This window comes from Equus asinus, chromosome 23 (assembly GCF_041296235.1).
Source record: "Equus asinus isolate D_3611 breed Donkey chromosome 23, EquAss-T2T_v2, whole genome shotgun sequence".
In the NCBI taxonomy this organism is placed as follows: domain Eukaryota; kingdom Metazoa; phylum Chordata; class Mammalia; order Perissodactyla; family Equidae; genus Equus; species Equus asinus.
This window is the reverse complement of record NC_091812.1, coordinates 67,317,148-67,337,366: the sequence shown is the minus strand read 5'-3', so window position 1 is coordinate 67,337,366 and position 20,219 is coordinate 67,317,148. Positions and strand designations below refer to the sequence as shown.

General features: G+C 59.1%; 1 protein-coding gene across 2 annotated transcripts in view; it reads left to right on the top strand.

Annotated features, from left to right (window-relative positions):
* PHF2 (PHD finger protein 2) overlaps positions 1–20,219 on the top strand; it is an 86,615-nt gene that overhangs the window by 28,675 nt on the left and 37,721 nt on the right. For both annotated transcript variants that reach the window (XM_044756562.2, XM_044756561.2), the window contains exons 2-3: positions 11,478–11,563; positions 18,873–18,987. In XM_044756562.2, coding sequence (XP_044612497.2) covers positions 11,478–11,563; positions 18,873–18,987 — 201 coding nt within the window. The remainder of the gene's footprint in view (positions 1–11,477; positions 11,564–18,872; positions 18,988–20,219) is intronic.

The window sequence follows — 20,219 nt, the reverse complement described above, 5'->3', positions numbered from 1 at the left end:
TTTCATTTATTTCTCAGCTGGGATCAAGTACATTGTTGCTGTTATTATTTTGAACAAAGTGTTACCTGTTAGATCAATTAAGAATAAGAGAATAAAAGATTTTGGGGCCAGCCCAGTGGCATAGTGGTTGTGTTTGCACGTTCCACTTTGATGGCCTGGAGTTCGTGGGTTTGGATCCCGGGCACAGACATACACACTGCTCATCAAGCTATGCTGTGGAGGCATCCCACATACAAAATAGAGGAGGATTGGCACAGATGTTAGCTCAGTGACAATCTTTCTCAAGAAAAAAGGGGAAGATTTGCAACAGATGTTAACTCAGGGCTGATCTTCCTCACAAAAAAAAAGAAAAGGAAAGATTTTTATGTCCCCTTAATTGATGCCTTCTCTAATGCTCTTCCTTTCTTTGTGTAGATCCAAATTTCTGACCTATGTTCTTTTCCTTCTCTCTGAAGATATTCTTTTAACAATTCTTGTAGACCTGCCAGACAGGTCTACAAGTAAAAAATTCCCTCAGTTTTTGTTTGTCTGATAAAGTCTTTATTTCTCCTTCACTTTCAAGGGTAGTTTTGCAGGATACAAAACTCTAGGATGGTGTTTTTTTCCTTTGAGCACTTTAAATGTTTCGCTCCACTCTCTTCTTGGTTTCCTGGTTTCTAAAGTGAGGTTTGACGAAATTCTTATCCTTGCTCTTCTCTAGAGAAGGTGTTTTTTCCCTGTGGCTTTTTTCCCCCGAAGATTTTCTCTGTCTTTGATTGTCTGCAATTTGATTGTCATTTGCCTAGGTGTGAATTTTTTTTGGTATTTATCCTGCTTCGAGTTCTCTGAGCTTCCTGGGTCTGTGGTTTGGTGTCTGTTGTTAACTTTGGAAAATTCTCAGCCATTATTACTTCAGATATCTCCTCTGTTCCTCTCTCTCTTCTCCTTCTGATCTCCGCATGGTGCACATGCTACACCTTTTGTAGTTGTCCCATTCTTGGGTATTCTGTTCCATTTTTTTCTTTCTCTCCTCTTGGCATTTCAGTTTCAGAGGTTTCTATCGACACTTCTTCAGGCTCAAGGACTCTTTCCTCGGCCATGTCCAGTCTATCATCGAGCCCATCAAAGGCGTTTTTCTGTGCAGTCTTTTTGATTTCTAGCGTTTCCTTTTAATTCTTTCTTAGAGTTTCCATCTCTCTGCTTATGTTGCCCATCTGTTCTCCCATGTTGGCCACTTTTCCATGAAAGCCCTCAGCATATTAACCATAGTTATTTTAAATTCCTGATCTGGTAATTCCAGCACCTCTGCCTTATCTGGGTCTCGTTCTCTGCTTTCTCTGTCTTTTCAGATTGTGTTTTTTGTCTTTTAGTATACCTGGCAATTTTTTTGTTGCAAAAAACTATTTTAAAGACAAAGGAACTGTCCCCTATGTACATGATCCAGGCGTGCTCCCTCATGACCTCTGGACATATCTGCCTCCCTCCTATCTGTCTGTGAGGATGCTGGGTTGACTTGCTGGGCTGTTTCCCAAGTTACAGCCTCAATGTGTCCCGTCAGTACAAACCTTTGAGTGTATAACACTCTGTTAGGGGATATGGATGTAACAGCTCCCCTGTTACTGGATGCTTTGGTTTGTGAGTTTTTGAGTCTCTCCTGTTCCCTGGGGGCTGCAGGCTGTGGTGTATGGATGAGGGGGCTGAGGGGCCAGGGGGGCAGTCTTCTCCCTCCTGGTCCCCCTGATGCTGCTGCAGGCTGTGGTGTATGGATGAGGAGGCTGAGGGCCCAGGGGGGCAGTCATCTCCCTCGTGGTCTTCGTGATGCAGCTGCGGGCCTGGGTCAGAGCGGGACTCCCAGTGTCCTGGCATACTGTGAACACATACAGATGTGCTGTTGGTTCTTCTGCAGGTGGATGTTCCAGAGCGGCCCTGGGCCTGGAGTCTCCTAGGACAGTGTGGTCCCCAGGCCCCTGGACTGCCTCTCGGTCAGGGTGTGTGCAGGCCCCATGTCATCAGGGGAGTAGACGCTAGTGCCCCAGACGTCACCACTGACTCCTGGCTGTGGAGGGAACGCCGGTGGGCCCTCTCGCCACCCTGAGACCAAGCTGTGGAGGAGTGCCTCAGGTGGGCTCGGATGCCTGGAGCAGGGGGACATACTGACCTGGTGACTAGGGGGAGGGCAGAGGTTACACGCTGCCGGCTGGCTGGCCACGTTGGGCCACAGGGGTCTGCTGGGCTCGTGATACTGGTCCACACAGGATTTTCACAAACAGTACCATTAGCTACAATATATAAAAATCAGGAGATTTCACCTAAAGATATGCATTTCCGGATTTTCTTGAACAATCAGATCTGACAGCACTCAGTGCGCATCCACAGGCGCCCCGTGGGCCTCGCGGGTCTCGTGCTCCCATCTCCACTCCTGGCTGGCTGACTGGCTGCACCTCTGTCCCTCCCTCCTGCCGCTCCCTCCCTGAGGGCCGTGTGCTGCGTCCCCACACACACACGGTCTGGGCTCCTGTTTGGCGGGCTGTTCTGGGTGACCCCCGGGGCCACCCGTGAGGAAACATGATGAGTGCCCCAGACCCGGCCATGCGCGGAGGCATGTGACCGCCCGGGCCCCGTCGTTTCCCTAGAGCCATCAGGGAAGCGCTCCCCCTGCTCAGAGCCCCGCTTTCCGCTGCGTGCTGTCCGCTGCGTCCCGGAACAGCGCTGGACTCGTTGAGGAGTGGAGGTAGGGGGACAGGCCCACGGTCCTCACCTCACAAATGAGAGGGCGGGGTGTGTGGGTTTCTGTCACTGTGGGCCCTTCCGTTCCTGGCCGCCTGCAGCGCTCTCCCGCGGGCGCCAGCACTCGCTTCTGACCTGTGTTCTAGACAGGTTTGTTTCTGAGAGTTGGAAGAGCATGTTTAAAAGTCTCTTTGTATATACTTCAAAGACATTCCCACGCTCTGATTTGAATCAGATCAGTTTGTTGGGATTACAGCTGTTCTTTCAAATTTTTGAAGGGGGATAGCCACACGTGCAGTGTAGGGGAGGAAGAAAACTCCTCTACCCTCTGGGTCCCTCTGGCTGGGCTACAAATTAAATACATGAGACAGAGTAACAGGAGAAAATCAAACAAAGCTTTACAACATGTGTACTTGGGAGAGACCCAGGAAAACGGCGTAACTCGCCAGAGTAGCCGAGGTTGTCGTCTTAAATACCATCTTCAGCTAGAGACAGAGGAGGACGTTGGGAGTGAGGGGAGTCAGTTATGGGAGGTTACTAGAAGAGCACAGTAAACAAGGGTACGGTATTATGCAGATTTAAGTGCCTGCCCTCCGCACTGAGAAGAGTTTCTAGAGATGAAGTCATTCCCTTCTTCCTGGTACAGAGAGGGAGACACCTTTACAGACGGGGATTCCATTACAAATGTAAATATCTCTTACAAAGGGTGACTTCTCAGAGTTTCCCCCATGTCTGCAGTTTCTTAAAGTAACCAGCCCAAAATAATCCTCATGCCAAAGAGATACATCTTGAGGTGGCAAATTCTACTCCCCTACAACACTTAGGGAAAAATTCAACAGTCAAAATTCATTCTGTGTCCCCTCCCCACCGACCACCAGTCTTGTCCAGAGGCGGCCACTAGGGCCAGGTTCCTGAGTCTTTCCAGAACATTCTGATCACGGAGAAGCATGTGTATGGCTTTCCTTCAGTGCCCACAGGAAGAGCTTCCACTCCCTACACTCTTCCGCCCTTGAGCTCTTTGCCAAGCAATCCGTCCTGGAGATGGTGCCAGACCACTGAGTGGAGGGTTTGTACTTCTGCGCATTCCGGACCTTTACCCAGGTCCCACGGACGGCCGCCTGGCTGCTGCTGCAGTCACCACCTGGCACACCCGCGCCAGTGTCCTGCGCATCCTTGGAAGAGGCCACAGACGAGGGGTCCATGTCCTCAGCCTCGGCAGCTCCTGCGCTGGAGGCTGTGCTGCTGTGCACCTCTGCCGAGGACATGTGAGGACACCTGTCCGTCTCAACGTCATGCACCGAGCACTCTCCCTCCTCCTGGGGCCATGCCAGCCGACAGTGGGGACCTCGTTGCTGTCTGAGTTTGTGCCTCTCGCTGCAGTGGTGTTGTACTGAGATCGAACCTCTTAACCTCGAGTTCGTGTGCCCGATGTACAGCAACCCAAACACCGAGACACCAGTGCCTGGAAGTGGAGAAAGATGTATTTGAATTGGCCAAAATGAGTAGGTGGGAGCCTGGGTTAGCTCAAATCTGCCTCCCCAAGAACAGAAAGCAGGGGGGGTTTATCGAGCTAAGGGGCTCGGCAAGAGGAGCTTCAGGGAAACAAAGGGGTCACTCCCGATGAGTACCTGGGCAGTCTGACTTCTCAGCTTCAACGGCTGCTGAGGGCCAGCCGTTCAGTGATTGCATCCTCCCCAAAGATGCTCTCTTCTGCAAAACCAGTTCTCAAATCCTCTGGAAAACAAGCTCACAATTCTCGAGACCCCTTTGTCACCCCTCAAGTTAAGCAGGGAAAAAGCAAATTGGTTTAGTATCTGCACTGCCCCTCAGGTACCCGGCTTCAGTGCTCTTCCCATCTCGAGAAGCCGTTTATGTCCTCTCTGTAAACTGTTTACTTAAAGTCGCGATTCAGTTGCCACTCAGGTACAGTAGCTTCATGGTGGAGAGTCCTTCTCGGTTACTGCACCCGTGACGCGGTCAGACCCAGACCCAGGTTCCCCAGGCGTGTGCCGCTCCACGGGGGCCGTCAGTGATTGGGGTTTCGCTCCTGGTGCTGCTGCTTTTTGTCTGGAATTGTTTGGATTTTTGTGTCCACGAGGCCAGTGCAGGGCCACCAGGCAGGGCAGGGGAGGCCTCCCCCTCAGCTGCATCTCCATGGGTGCAGGAAGGGCCCCCATGCAGCCCTGACACGGCCTTAGGTCATTAGAACCACGAGCCCGTGCACCCTGCTGCCGTCTCTCAGCAAACGCCCGTCCAGGCTGCACCTGCGGATGGGGCCTCTACTGCTAAATGCTTTGGGAGCGAGATGCTAAGGAGGCAGCGCTGGGGTGCAGTGTTCCAGCTGAGTCCGCCTTAGAGACTTGGGACTTGGGTCCCGTCTCCGCTCTGGTCCCACCTGTTCTTGGATGGGAGGCGTCAGCTCTCTTATGTCCTCCACTGGGGCGACTGTGCCAAGGGAAATCAAGGACTTCCCCACTTCTTCTGGGACGGGGCCGCCCTTGGTTCCTGGGTCACAGCCTCAGTGTCTGGGGGCCTTGGGAGATGTGCCGGGCCCCATGGATGTGCCACTCAGAGCTGTCCAGGGTTTCTGCCCGTCATGCGTGGGGTTTTCCTCAGCAGATGCATTCCATTCCAGCAATGCGGCCGAGCAGTGAGTGCCTAGATAACCAGGCGAAGCCGGCACTGTGGCACAGACTGGCCGAGAATGCTGGCGAGGAGCCGCTCTGGGACTCGGGCTGCGTGTGTGGACTGCTTTTCTGGAGGGGGTTCTGTGTCCCCCTGAAGGAGGTTACAGCCCCTGCTGGGTCTGGGAAACCCGAGTGGGAGCTGAGAGGGGCACAGGCCCAGCCCCACCCAGCTCTCCAGGGGCCTAAAGCAGGCCCTGCATCAGCAGCTCCCAGGCCTGGCTGTCTTTGGAAACGGGCCTGATCCAGTAGATTGGGTGGGGCTTAGGGTCTAGATTTTTAAAACCTTCCCAGAAGCTCTCTGCTCCAGTCTAGACATACTGCCAGGACGTACTGCTAAGTGGAAACCTCCCAAAGCAGTAACTGATTCTTGCTGGATCATCCCTGGACGCTGAGGCCACAGGTCAGAAGTTGTGGGGGCAGTAGAATGACCTCTCGCAGGGTCCCTTTTTCATCACTTGACAGTGGATTTGCCTTGGCCAAGAGAACCCTTGGCATGCCCTCGGGGAGTAGGCTGACCTGCGTCTGATCCGCACCAGCACCACCCATGGGACACCTGCGCCAGAGATGCAGCCCCAGGGTCCAGGCGCGGTGTCTGCAGGGGATCACTGGCCCCAACCCAGAAAGGCAACGTCGGAAAGACAATTGGCCTGTCCCCGTTGAAGGAGCCCAGAGACCTGGCGGCTGGTGTCGCGTGTGACCCTGGGTCAGAGCAGCTATGGAGCATTGGTGGGGCACCTGGGGAAGGTGAGCGTGTCGACACGTACATCAGGATGTGTCTCACGGTGTCAGCTGTGACGTATGGCCCTGGTGGGACAGCCCTGTCCTTAGGAGACTGCAGGCTAGTGGGCGGTCCTGACGTCTGTGACGTATTTGTATGTTTCAGAAAAGAAATTACGGTGACATAAAGCACGTGAGGTGGGTTTCTCCCATCAGAGAACCTGGGGAAAGGAACTCGGGCATCCATCATGCTGATCTTTCAATATTTCTGCAAGTTTTAAATTTCAAAATAGGAAATGGGTGGGAGAGCCCTCTCGGGTGACCTGTGGTGGGGGAGGGCCTGGGTCCTGTCGGTCCCTGTAGGCACCCCCAGGCTGCACTCTGCCCGGCTTGGGACCCTTCCCCTGCCCTGGGCTTGCTCCCTGCACCCGCCCCTCTCTTATCCTGTTAATCCCCTCACCACCCCTCAGACCACCTTGGTGCCCCTTCCAGATGAAGGACTGAGACTGGGGACATGAGTCACCTGCCCCAAGGTGGCCCACAGGACACGTGTGTGGGCGTCGGGGACCTTGGCCTCCACCCCCGACCAGTAGAGTGAGTGACGTCAGTTTATAGGGTCATGACCCACCTTGTTTGAACTATTGAACGAGGAGAAAACCCCACGTGCCCACAAGGGCATCTTTGAACCTTTGCTTCCGTTGTAAGTGTGGACGTGTGGGCTTCTCTGTGGACTGTGACAAGCTGAAGCTTGAGAAGCAGACTCTCTGGGCACAGCTTCCTCACCCTGCAGTGGGGCTTCCTCCCGTTTCCCGGCCGCATCAGGGTCTGGCCCTTTCCTGACTCGTGCCTTGGCTGCCCCTCTGGTGGCAGGGTCCGCTGCTCTCTCCTGCACGGCAGGCCCTTGGCGGTCCAGGAGCTGCAGAGGCTCCTGGCCTGGCGTGTGGGGTGTGCAGTGCAAAGAGACTGGCTGCCCCCACCCACTCTCGCCCCCTTCTCATGTGGTCCCTGCAAGTGCAGGCCTCTCTGGGCCTCAGTTTCCCCCTTGTGCACCGTGCCTGAAGCCCTTAGGTGGAACCACAAAACCTGATGGACGGCTGCTGCCCGGGGTGTCCGAGGTGGGACCCGGACACGCTGCCTGAGCCAGCGTTGGAGGAGGGCTGCTGGTCTGTCCCGTCTCTCCCGTGTGGCCTTGGGGAAGTTGCTCTCCTTCTGCCCCTGTAGTTTCTCCTGTCGTGTGGGGAGGGTCACATGGTGCCTGGGGCAGCGGCTACTGCTCAGCGATTGAGCTGCTGTGGGCACAGTTGGGGTCTCAAGGACCACCTTCAGTTTGGTGTGTGGCTGAGGCCCATCTTGAAGCTGAGCCATGACCGAGTTGTGGTCCCCATGCTGCTCCCTGTGGAAGTAGCCAGTGATCAGCTTCTGAGTGCCCTCTGGAGACCGAAGGGCAGGAGTGGGGGGGCGGGGTGGCCCCAAAAGGGGGCTGGCTTGATGCGGGGTGAGGTCACTGTGAGGGAGAGGGCAGGGGAGGGAATCACTGTGACCTGCGGGCAGAGGCGTTGAGGCCCCTCCCCTCCCTTCGGCCTTCACCCTGACCTCCCCGGCCTCCAGGACCTCCACGCAGCCATCAGCTGGCCCTGCCGCTCCCTGTTCCCGCCTGCCAGCCTGGCCTCTCCCTCTGCAGGCTCCCTGGGGGACACCAAGGGGCCTTCCGCTGTCCCGAGATGGGCCTCCCAGCCTTCCTGCAGGGCAGACAGCTCCGGAGCCTTCTCCACGGGGCACTGAGACCCGGGAAGGATGGGAGGAGGCTACTGGGACAGGGCTTGGGGCCATTCCGGCCTTGCAAACAGAGCAGGGCTTGCGCCACCATTACTTACTGAGGGAACGACGATCATTTCCGGTGGCCTAGGCAAGTCCAAGAAGCACACAGAGAGGCGAGTGTCCGTTTCCCTGCACCGCCCGCACCTCCTGGGTCGCCATGCACCAGGGCTGTGGTTTCAGCGTCTGCACGTCTTAACTTCTAAACACAAAAGCATGCACACCTGCGCTTTGGTGGCTGCGTGGCATCCACCATGTGAGTACAGCCTGACCTGGCGCCTGGCCACCAGGCTGGAGTGGCTACTGTTCCTGATTGTGCTGTTGTAAGTGACCATAGGACAGCTACCCTGCATGCGACTCGTGTGCATTCCCACCTTTGCCTTAGCGTAGGTGTGTGACGTGCAGGTCCTGGCCCGAAGGATGAAAACCTTGTGAGAGCTGTTGGCATGTGGCTGTGTTTCGGGCGGCTCCTTCCTGTGTGAGCCCCTGCGGGCAGGATGAGCACTGGTCCCTGCGGCATCACCCGCATCATGACTTATTGACAGGTCGGCTCTGCCACCACTGAGCTCCTCCATAGCTGGTATCATGAGCCCCCTCGACAGAGGAGCACACTGAGGCCGCCAGCCCAGAGCCCATGCAGAGCAGCCCTTCTGTGGCCTTCATCCTGGGTGGAGGAGGACAGGGAGGCAGGAGCGGAGGCGTCAGGCTTGCGGGCCAGCCCAGGGGAAGCTCTGGTGAGCCGGCTGCTCCTGGCGGGTGGGGAGAAGTGGCCTCCACTGCCTGGCCGCAGGGGTCCCCACCTGCTGTGATGACTTGAGGACACAGGGAACTGGCAGCTGGGGGGTCGGGTGGGGGGAGGGGGACAGCTTGGGAGGTGGGCCATGCTGTCCCCCTCCGGGTGCTCACGGGGCCCTGGAGACAGGCCAGTGTCGGGGGGAGGGGCTGCGTTCTTCGTCCTCGCGTTGCCAGGTCAGTGTGTTTGGTTTTGGTCAATTTGTCGGGTGGGAACGCATAATTTTCGCTCGCCCTGTGTGGGTGCTGTGAGGCGGGCTCCTTCCCCCGCCAGCTGCTCCTCCTGGCTCTGCCCTTCTGCCGGGAGCCCCCCTCAGTGTCCAGGGGCCGGGGCAGCGGGGCCATGGTCTCTGTGAGCAGGCTGGCGCTGTGGGCCTGTTTTCACGGTTTGGAGCACGTTTCGTCGGTGCTCCTCTGGCTTCTTTCCAGTCGTTTGTTTGTTTGTTCAGAAAGCCCCTTGCGTCGTGCACGTTGTGACGACTCTATTTCGTACGGCAGACTCTGGGCTTCTGGCGCTTCATTTTGGTTTATGGTCTGAGATGAAGGGTGAACTTTATATGTTCAGAAACGTTTGCCTAGGTCTCTCCGGGCTTCAGGCTCTGTTCCTGGGACCACAGGGCTGCGGCAGGATCGGCGGGCAGGTCGTGTCCAGGGCCCTGGGCCTTGCCACCTGCAGAAGGTCTTGTCTGCTGGGTGCTCACCCTGGGCCACTGCCCGGGGCAAGGAGGGACTGTCCCCTCTGAACAGCGAGGAGAGCCTTGGGTCTGAGCGAACAGCAAACCTCTCTGCCTTGTTTCCTCATTATATACTACGGCTGGTCAGGATCATCCCAATTGTTGTAAAATCTTGCATTTAGGGCTTTTGATACTGCTCGACACAGAGTGAGCGCTCAGCCGGGCTCAGGACTGGGGTTTGTGGTGGTGACGGGATGTGTCACCCTTGCGGGGCCCCGGCCTTTCCTTTTCTTTTTTATTGAGATAAAATTCACGTGATGTAAAATTAACCATTTTAAAGTGAACATTTCAGGGGCATTTAGAACATTCACAGTGTTGTGCAACCATCGCCTCTATCCAGTTCCAAAACATTTCATCCCAAAAGGAGGCCCCGCGCCCACTGAACAGTCACGGTTCCTCCCCTCCCCCCACGCTCTGGCAGCACCCCGGTCTTCTGTCTGTGCGTTTACCTCTCGTGGGCATTTCACGTAAGCATAATCGTACAGCGCAGTCACGCGCTGCACGACGACGTTTGGCCAAGAACGGACCGCATAGACGACAGCGGTCCTATAAGATTAGTACCATGCGGCCTAGGCGTGCAGGAGGCTCCACCATCCAGGGTTGTGCAGGTGCCCTCTGTGATGTTTGCACAATGGCGGAATTGCCTGACATTTCTCAGACCCTGTGGTTAAGCGACGCGGCACTGTCTGTGGCCTTGTATGTCTGGCTTCGTGCACTCAGCACAGGTTTTGCAGGCTCATCCGTGTGTCAGCGCTTGCGCCTCTGTGAGGCTGAACACCACCTGCTGTGTGGACGCACCACAGTTTCTCCTCCATAGATCAGGCGATGGATGTTCCAGTTGCTTCCGTCTTTCAGTTGTTGTGCCTAACGGTGCTGTGAATGGTGAACGCTGAGCACAGGGTTTGTCTGAGTTCTTCTCACTTCTTCTGGGTAAATACCTAGGAGTGGAATTGCTGGGTCATATGGCAATTCTATGTGTATCTTTTGAGGAAAGGCCATACCGTTTCCATAGAAACTGCGCCGTTTTACATTCCCACCAGCCGTGGAAGAGGGTTCTGGTTTCTCCGCGTCCTCGCCAGCACTTGATATTTCCCCAGCTTTTTAAAATCATGGCTGTCCCCGCGGCTGTGAGGTGGTGTCTCACGGTTTTGATTTGCGTTTCACTGGCATCCAGGTGACTAAGCACGTGGAGCATCTTTTCAAGTGCTTCTTGGCCATTTGCATCTTATCTTCTATTCCAGTTTTTTGCCCATTTTTTAAGTTGATTTGTTTGTCTTTTTGTGCTTGACTTGTAAGCTTCCTTAGGTATTCTGGACACCAGACCCTCATCAGGGAGAGGATTTGCAGATACTTTCTTCCATTCTCTGCGTTTCTTTTCACTTTCTTGATGGTATCCCTTAACGCACAGAAGTTTTTCATTTTGATGGCTTCCAATTCACTTTTTCTTTTGTTGCTTGTGATTTTGGTGTCATATCTAGGAATCTATGACCAAATCCAGGGTCGTGGGAATTTACCGTGTTTTCTTGTAAGAGTTTATAGTTTTAGCTCTTACATTTAGGTTAATCCATTTTCAGTTGATTTTGTACATGTTGAGGTAGGGGTTCAGCGTCATTCTTTGGTTACCCAGTTGTCCCAGTGCCGAGGTGCCACCCCCTAGGGAGAGTGACTTGCAGCAGATCCCCAGGGGCCCGGAGGGGTCCCACCCGTGGCTCTGAGCTGCCCCGAGTGAAGTGATGGGGGTAGCCCAGCTCTGAGCTCCCTCAGCCTCCCTGGCTCTTGTTGAGGCACGCCTGCCGGTGGCCTGGTCCCTCCACCTCTCCTGGTCGTGCATGGCGAGGCCTTCCTTGCCCCTCCCTCCCTCCTCCTTGTGCCCGCATCCATCCCTGTGGGCCACTGTCCCGCACAAGCTATGCCCATCTGTGCTCAGGCTGCCCCGGCCCCTCCCGAGGACTGAGCAGGAGCTCTGCAGGGGAGGCGCTCGAGGAATCACTGAACGTGGGTCCTGTCTGTGTTTCCTCCGTTCCAGCTGTGTTGGAGTGGAAGAGGAGGAGGCCCCAGACATCGACATATACCACTGCCCGAACTGTGAGAAAACCCACGGGAAGTCCACTTGTAAGTACAGCACCACGCCGCCTCCCCTCAGGCCTGGCTGACCCCTGCCCATTGGCTCGGGTGAAGCACCCTGAGTGGTCAGAGCTGGGGGACCCTGCCCCCTGGGGGTCACCGATGGCCTCACTTACTGCCCCTTACGGCCTTGCCAGGCCCACCGTGGCCCCTTCTGATTGGCTCCTGCACGTGGATGCGGCTGGGGCCACTCTTGGCCCTGTGCGGAGACCCCACCAATTTCCAAAGGTGTGGGCAGGGGTGCAGACTCCAGTACCGGGGGGCCAGGCTGGTCTGAGATGGGGACGTGATGGAGGGACTGCCCAGGGGGCTGCCCTGCCGAGCTGACCGCCACCACTCGGGGTTGAGGAATGCACCTCGTGGGGGCTTGCTCTCCCTCCCTTCTCCAGCCCCCTGCAGGGAATCTCAATGACTCCCTTTCTCAAATGCCTGCTGTCTGCACGCCCCTCCCCTTTCCTCTGGTCCCCTGGGGCTGTGGCGGGTCTTGTGGAGACTCCCCAGGGCACAGGCTCATCCAGCGTGGCTCCAGGGGGCCCACGTCACACTGGGAGGTGAGTTCCAAGTCCGAGCCCCCGTAGGGGGATGCTCTGGTCTGCAGGGGCCTCTGGAGAGGCCACTCTGGGGACCTCGGGGGTGGGGTGGGGGAGGTAATGTGGCCTCTGGTTTCCGGCCTGGGTCGGGGGGTGTGGCACTCACAGAAGGTGCAGGCTGGATGCGGCCCTGGCTGGGTGGCTGGACACAGCCCTGCTGTCCTGAGCCCTGGGCTGGCTGGCGGTGAGGGGGACCACATCTGGCCCCAGGCCACCAGGACTCCATCACTGCCCTTCAGAGGGAGCCTCCCTCCTGGTGTCTGGTCTCAAGGCAGGGGCCAGACCCCTGCAGCCCTTGTGGGTGAGTCCTGTGGATCCAGTGGGAGTAGAGAGAGGACACTGGCACCAGGGGGAAGCCCCCCCACCCAGCACCCCTGTTCTGTGGGCTGAAGCCACCTTGGGAGCCTTGGGGCCGTGGCGGCCCCTCAGGAAGCGGGGTGAGGCAGGTGGGTCTGTCCTCTCTTTCTTGGCCTCTCTGGCCCTCTTTGTGCTTGGCCTGTGCCCCATCCTCATTGGCAACCTTGGGGGCTGCACTGGTGCGGGCTCTCGTCACCTGCTTCCCAGCACATTGTCGGCACACAGTAAAACTCTGCCAAACGCGTGAGGCCAGCAGGAGGGTTCTGGGGTTCCTGACTTAGACTCGTGCCCCAAGAGTCAGCAGCTCTGGTGCTCAGAACGCGTCACCTGCATGACAAATCGGTCGTCTGGTCACTGCTTCACAGCAGACGCAGGAGGAGGACCGTCGTCTTGGGTGGACCAGCTGTTAACCTCATGTGCCGCTGGGAAGCTCAAGGCCTCCAGAGATGAGCAGAGTGGGACCTGGGGGCTGGGCCTGGGACAGAGCGGGGCTGGAGCTGGAAGACCCTGTGTCTCCCCAACAGAGCCAAGCGTCCTGGGGAGGTGCTGCCCTGGGGCCAGGGCTGCCTCTGCGTGGTTTGGGGGCTCTCGCATAGAATTGGAGCTGGAGTTGGGCCGTGTAGGGTGGCAGGCTGGGCATTGGTGTGCACACACAGTGTGATTTCTCCTATGTCTCCATGTCCCCGACAATGACAGCTCACCCACCATAGGGGACACATGGGCCTGCCTCACCCAGACCCTCCCCCGGCTGTGCATGCGTGTGTGTGTGTTTGTACACGTGTGTACATGCGTTTGTGCTTTATAAATTCTGTGAGTCAGACTTCCCCTGTGATTATTGAGGGCCATGTGCCCATCAGGGGCAATGGCGCAGGTTCCAGCACCTTCTGCCATGTGTGCTCCCAGACTGCCCATCACTCGGCACCTTACATGAGTCTGCTCTGACTGGAACCTGTCTGGAACACACCAGTTGGTTTTTGCTGCATCGACTCCCATTACACCTTCCACAGCAAGGCCCCTTGACGTCTCCATGCCTACAGGGGACCCCCAAGCCTGTGGGCTGCGCTGGAAGCCCCTGAGGCCCCAGGTCCGCCTCCCTCCCTGCCCTGGGGCAGGGTTTGTGGCGGCAGGGGACCGCAGGTTTACCTGATTCACACAGATTTGGTGCAGGGCCCAGGGTCCCGACCAGAATATGGCAGAGTCCGCATTGACACGAAGTCTCCTGGGAAGCAGGTAGCATGGCCGTTGGAGCAGCTCTGACTCCCGGCCTTGCCTTCCTGAGCTCTGTGACAGCTCAAGAAGTCACTTCACTTACTCATTTCTCCCTTCCTCCTCCCCGAGGGTGGAAAGCTGTCCGCCCTGTGAGCTGGGGGAGCTGTGCTCGGGGTGGGCGGGCTCTGGGGCTGGCTGTCCATGGGACACCTGTCACCCCCATGCCCCAGTGTCCCACTGGGCAGCCGTCTCCAGGGCGCCTTGTAAGAGGGGACGTTGGGTGCCACAGGCAGGGGGACACTCCGCCTCTGGGCTCAGGAGGGTCCTGGGCCCTGGGGAGGGAAGCAGGGGACCAGCCAGGGCTGCAGGGGAGCTGCAGGGGGAGCCTGTGGAGCGCAGATCCTGCCTCACGGCTCTGTCTCTGGCCGTTGTCCCAGCACGCCTGCTCCCGCCACAGCATCAGGCATGTTCCGGCCTCTCATGAGGTGCTTGGAGCTGCCTGGTCCCCAGTGGTCCGGGACTGCCGCCAGCCCCCAGTGGGAACGTGCTTCCCAGGCCTGGCGCCCCGTGGTCAGGGGCAGCTGCTGCGTCTTCCTCGGCTGCCCGCTGCATTGCCACATGCCCCTATTGCAGCCTGTCCATTCCGAGACTCAGTTTCCCCATGTGTTATCCTGGGACAGGGTGCTCCACGCTGGCAGTCTGCATCCTTTGCCTCCACGTACCTTCAAGGAGAGATCTCTCTTCCCTGGAAGAGGGGCTGCCCTGGAACCACCCCCCTCGGGGGAGGGGTGGATGCAGGCACCAGCGTGGGCGTCCCCGGGCCCCGCTGGGAGGACAGCAGCCGGGGAGGACAGGGGATGCCCCCACCCTGCCAACCTCGAGGGGCCCATGTGGGGTCCCCTCCGCAGCACCTCCCTTTTCCTCCGGCCCCCTCCCTGCCGGCCCCCACACTGCACTAGGACCACCTGTCTCTTCGTTGGTCTCCCCACCGGGTCGTGGTGTCTCCTCTCTGCCGAGTCACTGCTGCCAGCGTGTGTCCTGGGCTTCCCTTCCCATCCCCTCCTCATATCCCTGAATGCACTGCCCCCCCCCATAGGTGGGGACCCCTTGAGAGCCAGGCTCACCTATGAGGGGCAGGTAGGGAGGCCCCCCGCTTCGTGTGGATGGCCACTGCCCCCTGTGGACACACACAGCTGCCTTCATTTCCTTGGGCCCTCACTGGGCGGGAGCCCTTGTAAACTCTAAGCACCGGGCACGCAGGATGTCCGGGTCACTCCTGATGCGGCTATAGGCCCAGCAGGAAGGACGATGATGTTCAGGCCTGTTTCAAAGTGATCTGGGCGTCTTCGTGGGGGTGTCCCCTCAGGGCCCTGCCGTGGTCGTGGGTGCCTGTGCCCCTGTCCCATCCCAGGTGCCAGGCTCTTTAGGAAGCAGAGAGGATGCCCAGGCCCTCTGTCACTTTGCTGATTCCCCCACAGAGCTGAGCTGCTTGGCAGGTGCTCGCGAAGTGCTGGGAGGGACGGGTCTGAGACGGGGTAACGGGAGAGGCCGGGAGTTGTCCGTGGCCCAGCATTGCCTGGCTCCAAGAGGCACTGAGGGGCAGGGGTGTGGGCTGGGTCCTTCCCGTTTGAAGTCCATCCCCGTTCCCGGGGGCTCTGGACCAAGGAGCCACTGCAGCACCGGGGAGACCATTCATTCACAGACGTCCCCGTGCCCGCTCTGTGCTGGGCCGTGCTGGGAACAGCGGGGCACACGAGAAGTAGCCCGAGCGTCGAAACAGGCACTCAGGCCGGTGAACAAATGCTGCGGGCCGAGCAGCCTTGTGCACAGCTTGAGCAGTGATGCCGCACAGCTCCACGGGGCAGGCGGGATGCCCAGCACCGTTAACTTGTTACATCTCACAAGGAGCCATTCCATTAAGATGAGGCACAGAGATGGCCAGTAACTTGCCCCAGGTCACACAGATGGTTTGGGCAGTTGACCCCGCGCCTTTGGGACCTCCCATCTGTACCTGGTGCTGCCACCAGAAGTCCCAGCTTAGCCCTTCCTCTGCAGGATCTTGCTAGGTTTCCATCTGTCCACTCACACCTTGGTCGTGGAGACCAAGCATGATGTACACATCGCGCCGTTGCTGGAGATGGTCTCCAGGACTTGTTGCTTGTCAGGGAGACGGAGGCAAGGCAGTTTGGAATGGAGGCGAGCTCAGCCACCCGCCACCCAGCACCTTCCCTTCCTGCTTTAGGCAGGTCCTGCTCAAGGGCAGTCATGGTCACCGGGCTGTGGTCAGCTCCCCTCGTCCCCACAACCACCAGGACGCAGAAGGACGGGAGACCCAGGGCTCACCCCAGCAGCCCCCTCCCAGTCCTTGTCCGTGAAGGACCAGTGCTCTGAGGCCCCAGCGATCCCTCACATCCTGTCTCTTTTCTGTCCTGCGTCAGCCTGTTTCAGACCTTGCCCAGCAGCCCCCGGGGACAGGTCTCTGTGCTGGGCCATCCTCACTCACTGAGTTACCTGTGGCTGCCTCTTGAATGGGGTCAAGGGCTGCGAGGACATCGCTTTCCTCCCCTCTGGGGGCTCGCAGTCCAGAAGGGGCGTGTGTGTGCACATACGTGTGTGTACATGTCACAGTCCAGTAGGGGCGTGTGTGTGCACATGCGTGTGTGCACATGTCACAGTCCAGTAGGGGCGTGTGTGTGCACATGCGTGTGTGCACATGTCACAGTCCAGTAGGGGCGTGTGTGTGCACATGCGTGTGTGTGTACATGTCACAGTCCAGTAGGGGCGTGTGTGTGCACATGCGTGTGTGTACATGTCACAGTCCAGTAGGGGCGTGTGTGTGCACATACGTGTGTGTACATGTCACAGTCCAGTAGGGGCGTGTGTGTGCACATGCGTGTGTGCACATGTCACAGTCCAGTAGGGGCGTGTGTGTGCACATGCGTGTGTGTACATGTCATAGTCCAGTAGGGGCGTGTGTGTGCACATGCGTGTGTGTACATGTCATAGTCCAGTAGGGGCGTGTGTGTGCACATGTGTGTGTGTACATGTCACAGTCCAGTAGGGGCGTGTGTGTGCACATTCGTGTGTGTACATGTCACAGTCCAGAAGGGGCGTGTGTGTGCACATGCGTGTGTGTACATGTCACAGTCCAGTAGGGGCGTGTGTGTGCACATGCGTGTGTGTACATGTCACAGTCCAGTAGGGGCGTGTGTGTGCACATGCGTGTGTGTGTACATGTCACAGTCCAGTAGGGGCGTGTGTGTGCACATGCGTGTGTGTACATGTCACAGTCCAGTAGGGGCGTGTGTGTGCACATGCGTGTGTGTGTACATGTCACAGTCCAGTAGGGGCGTGTGTGTGCACATGTGTGTGTGTACATGTCACAGTCCAGTAGGGGCGTGTGTGTGCACATGTGTGTGTGTACATGTCACAGTCCAGTAGGGGCGTGTGTGTACATGTCACAGTCCAGTAGGGGCGTGTGTGTGCACATGCGTGTGTGTACATGTCACAGTCCAGTAGGGGCGTGTGTGTGCACATGCGTGTGTGTACATGTCACAGTCCAGTAGGGGCGTGTGTGTGCACATGCGTGTGTGTGTACATGTCACAGTCCAGTAGGGGCGTGTGTGTGCACATGTGTGTGTGTACATGTCACAGTCCAGTAGGGGCGTGTGTGTGCACATGTGTGTGTGTACATGTCACAGTCCAGTAGGGGCGTGTGTGTGCACATGCGTGTGTGTACATGTCACAGTCCAGTAGGGGCGTGTGTGTGCACATGCGTGTGTGTACATGTCACAGTCCAGAAGGGGCGTGTGTGTGCACATACGTGTGTGTACATGTCACAGTCCAGTAGGGACGTGTGTGTGCACATGCGTGTGTGTACATGTCACAGTCCAGTAGGGGCGTGTGTGTGCACATACGTGTGTGTACATGTCACAGTCCAGTAGGCGTGTGTACACACATTCGAGTGTAAAAGGGCCAAGGTGGGTGTGCCTGGTGGGTGACCTGGGAGCAGCATGTAGACAGGACGAGCTGAGGGAGGGAGCAAGATGGGGTGGGCAGGGGTGGCTGTGCAGAGGGGCGGGAGGTGGCACATCCCGGGGGGAGGGCAGAGGGCAGAGCAGGTGGCCACCAGCCCCTACCTGTGAGCTGTGGCTGTGGAGGCAGCGGCAGCCCAGGTCCCAGCAGGAAGGCACAGGTTCTGCACTCCTTGAGGACAAGTCCGAGGGGAGGAGGTGTCCTGAAGGCCCACCTTGGTGGGACCTTGTCAGGAGGTGCCTCTGAGTTCTCTGCAGCTGGGTGCTGAGTGGGGACAGGACTTGGGAGACCCCAGCCTCCCGTGCCATCGACTGAGCCAGCGGGTGGGGAGGTGTGGGCTGGGTGTCCCCGTGCCCCGAGGCTGCAGAGGGTGGGGGCTCCTGAAGGTGTGACATGGGTCATGAGGGACCTGTGAGGCTAGGCGGGCAGCCCCCGGAGACCCCGAAGACTTTGCCTCTGAGGAGGGCTGAATCTTGCAGTGTGTTGGCTCCTGGGCTGCCCTCTGGAGGTGTGAGGTGTGGGAAAGGGCTGCGGGGAGGGGCTGCGGGGAGGGGGGCCGTGGGGTGGGGGTCTGCAGGGAGGGGGGCTGTGGGGTGGGGGTCTGCGGGGAGGGGCTGTGGGGAGGGGGCTGTGGGGTGGGGGTCTGCAGGGAGGGGGCCGTGGGGTGGGGGTCTGTGGGGAGGGGCTGTGGGGAGGGGGCTGTGGGGTGGGGGTCTGCAGGGAGGGGGCCGTGGGGTGGGGGTCTGCGGGGAGGGGCTGTGGGGAGGGGGCTGTGGGGTGGGGGGTCTGCAGGGAGGGGGGCTGTGGGGTGGGGGTCTGCGGGGAGGGGCTGTGGGGAGGGGGTCTACAGGGAGGGGTCTGCAGGGAGGGGGGCTGTGGGGTTGGGGTCTGCAGGGAGGGGGGCTGTGGGGAGGGGGTCTGCAGGGAGGGGCTGTGGGGAGGGGGCTGTGGGGTGGGGGTCTGCGGGGAGGGGCTGTGGGGTGGGGGTCTGCAGGGAGGGTGCCGTGGGGTGGGGGTCTGTGGGGAGGTGCTGCGGGGAAGGGGGCTGTGGGGTGGGAGTCTGCGGGCGGGGGGGCCGCGGCGCCCACCTACTCCGTCTCCCGCAGTGAAGAAGAAGCGGACCTGGCACAAGCACACCCCGGGGCAGATGCCCGACGTGAAGCCGGTGCAGAACGGCAGCCAGCTCTTCATCAAGGAGCTGCGGAGCCGAACCTTCCCCAGGTGGGCAGCTGGGCTCTCCGGGGAGAGCATGGCCCCCAGAAGCAGGCTCCCGGGCACCTGGGGACTGTGCTGTGACCGTTCTTCCTTGGGGCACTCATGTCTTCCCCACCTGGAGTGGCCCTTCCCATGAACCTTCCAGAAGGAGAGGCCGCCGTCCCCATCTTATGGACAAGGAGCAGGGGCTGATGTCCAGCATAAGACCACCCTCCCTACGTGGCTGGTCCTGGCCCCTACAGGCGCCGACTGGCATGTGCACCCACAAGCCTGGCAGATGTCCTAGGTGACCTCACAGCACCCTATCCTGTGTGAGGTCCAAGAGCCAGGGCAGGGCAGGGCCAGGGCAGGGCCGGGGCAGGGGCAGGGCAAGGCAGGGGCAGGGCAAGGCAGGGCAGGGGCAGGGCAGGGCAGGGGCAGGGCATGGCAGGGCAGGGCAGGGTCAGGGCATGACAGGGGCAGGGCATGGCAGGGCCAGGGCAGGGCAGGGCAGGGGCAGGGCAGGGGCAGGACCAGGGCAGAGCAGGACCAGGGCAGGGGCAGAGGCAGGGCAGGGGCAGGGCAGGGCAGGGCCAGGGGCAGGGCAGGGGCAGGACCAGGGCAGAGCAGGACCAGGGCAGGGGCAGAGGCAGGGCAGGGGCAGGGCAGGGCAGGGCAGGGCAGGGCAAGGCAAGGGCAGGGCAGGGACAGGACCAGGGCAGAGCAGGACCAGGGCAGGGGCAGAGGCAGGGCAGGGGCAGGGCAGGGCAGGGCAGGGCAGGGCAGGGGCAAGGCAGGGGCAGGACCAGGGCAGAGCAGGACCAGGGCAGGGGCAGAGGCAGGGCAGGGCAGGGCCAGGGCCAGGGCAGGGCGGGGCAAGGCAGGGGCAGGGCAGGGGCAGGGCCAGGGCCAGGACAGGGGCAGGGCAGGGCAGGGCAAGGCAGGGGCAGGGCAGGGGCAGGGCCAGGGACAGGACAGGGGCAGGGCAGGGGCAGGGCAGGGCAGGGCAGGGACAGGGGCAGGGCAGGGACAGGGTAGGGGAGGGCAGGGCAGGGCTGCGAGCTGGCTTCGGGTGAGGCAGAGGCGCCCACTGGCTGGGGTGGGCGTACAGCTGCTCTGGGCCCCCCTCAGCTCTTCACAGCCAGAAGACAGTAGTTGTTTGTGTGACAAGTGTTTATTTCTCCTTTACTTTTGAAGGATAATTCTCTGGGCACAGAATTCCAAGTTGGTGGGATTGTTTTCTTTTAACACCTAAAGTG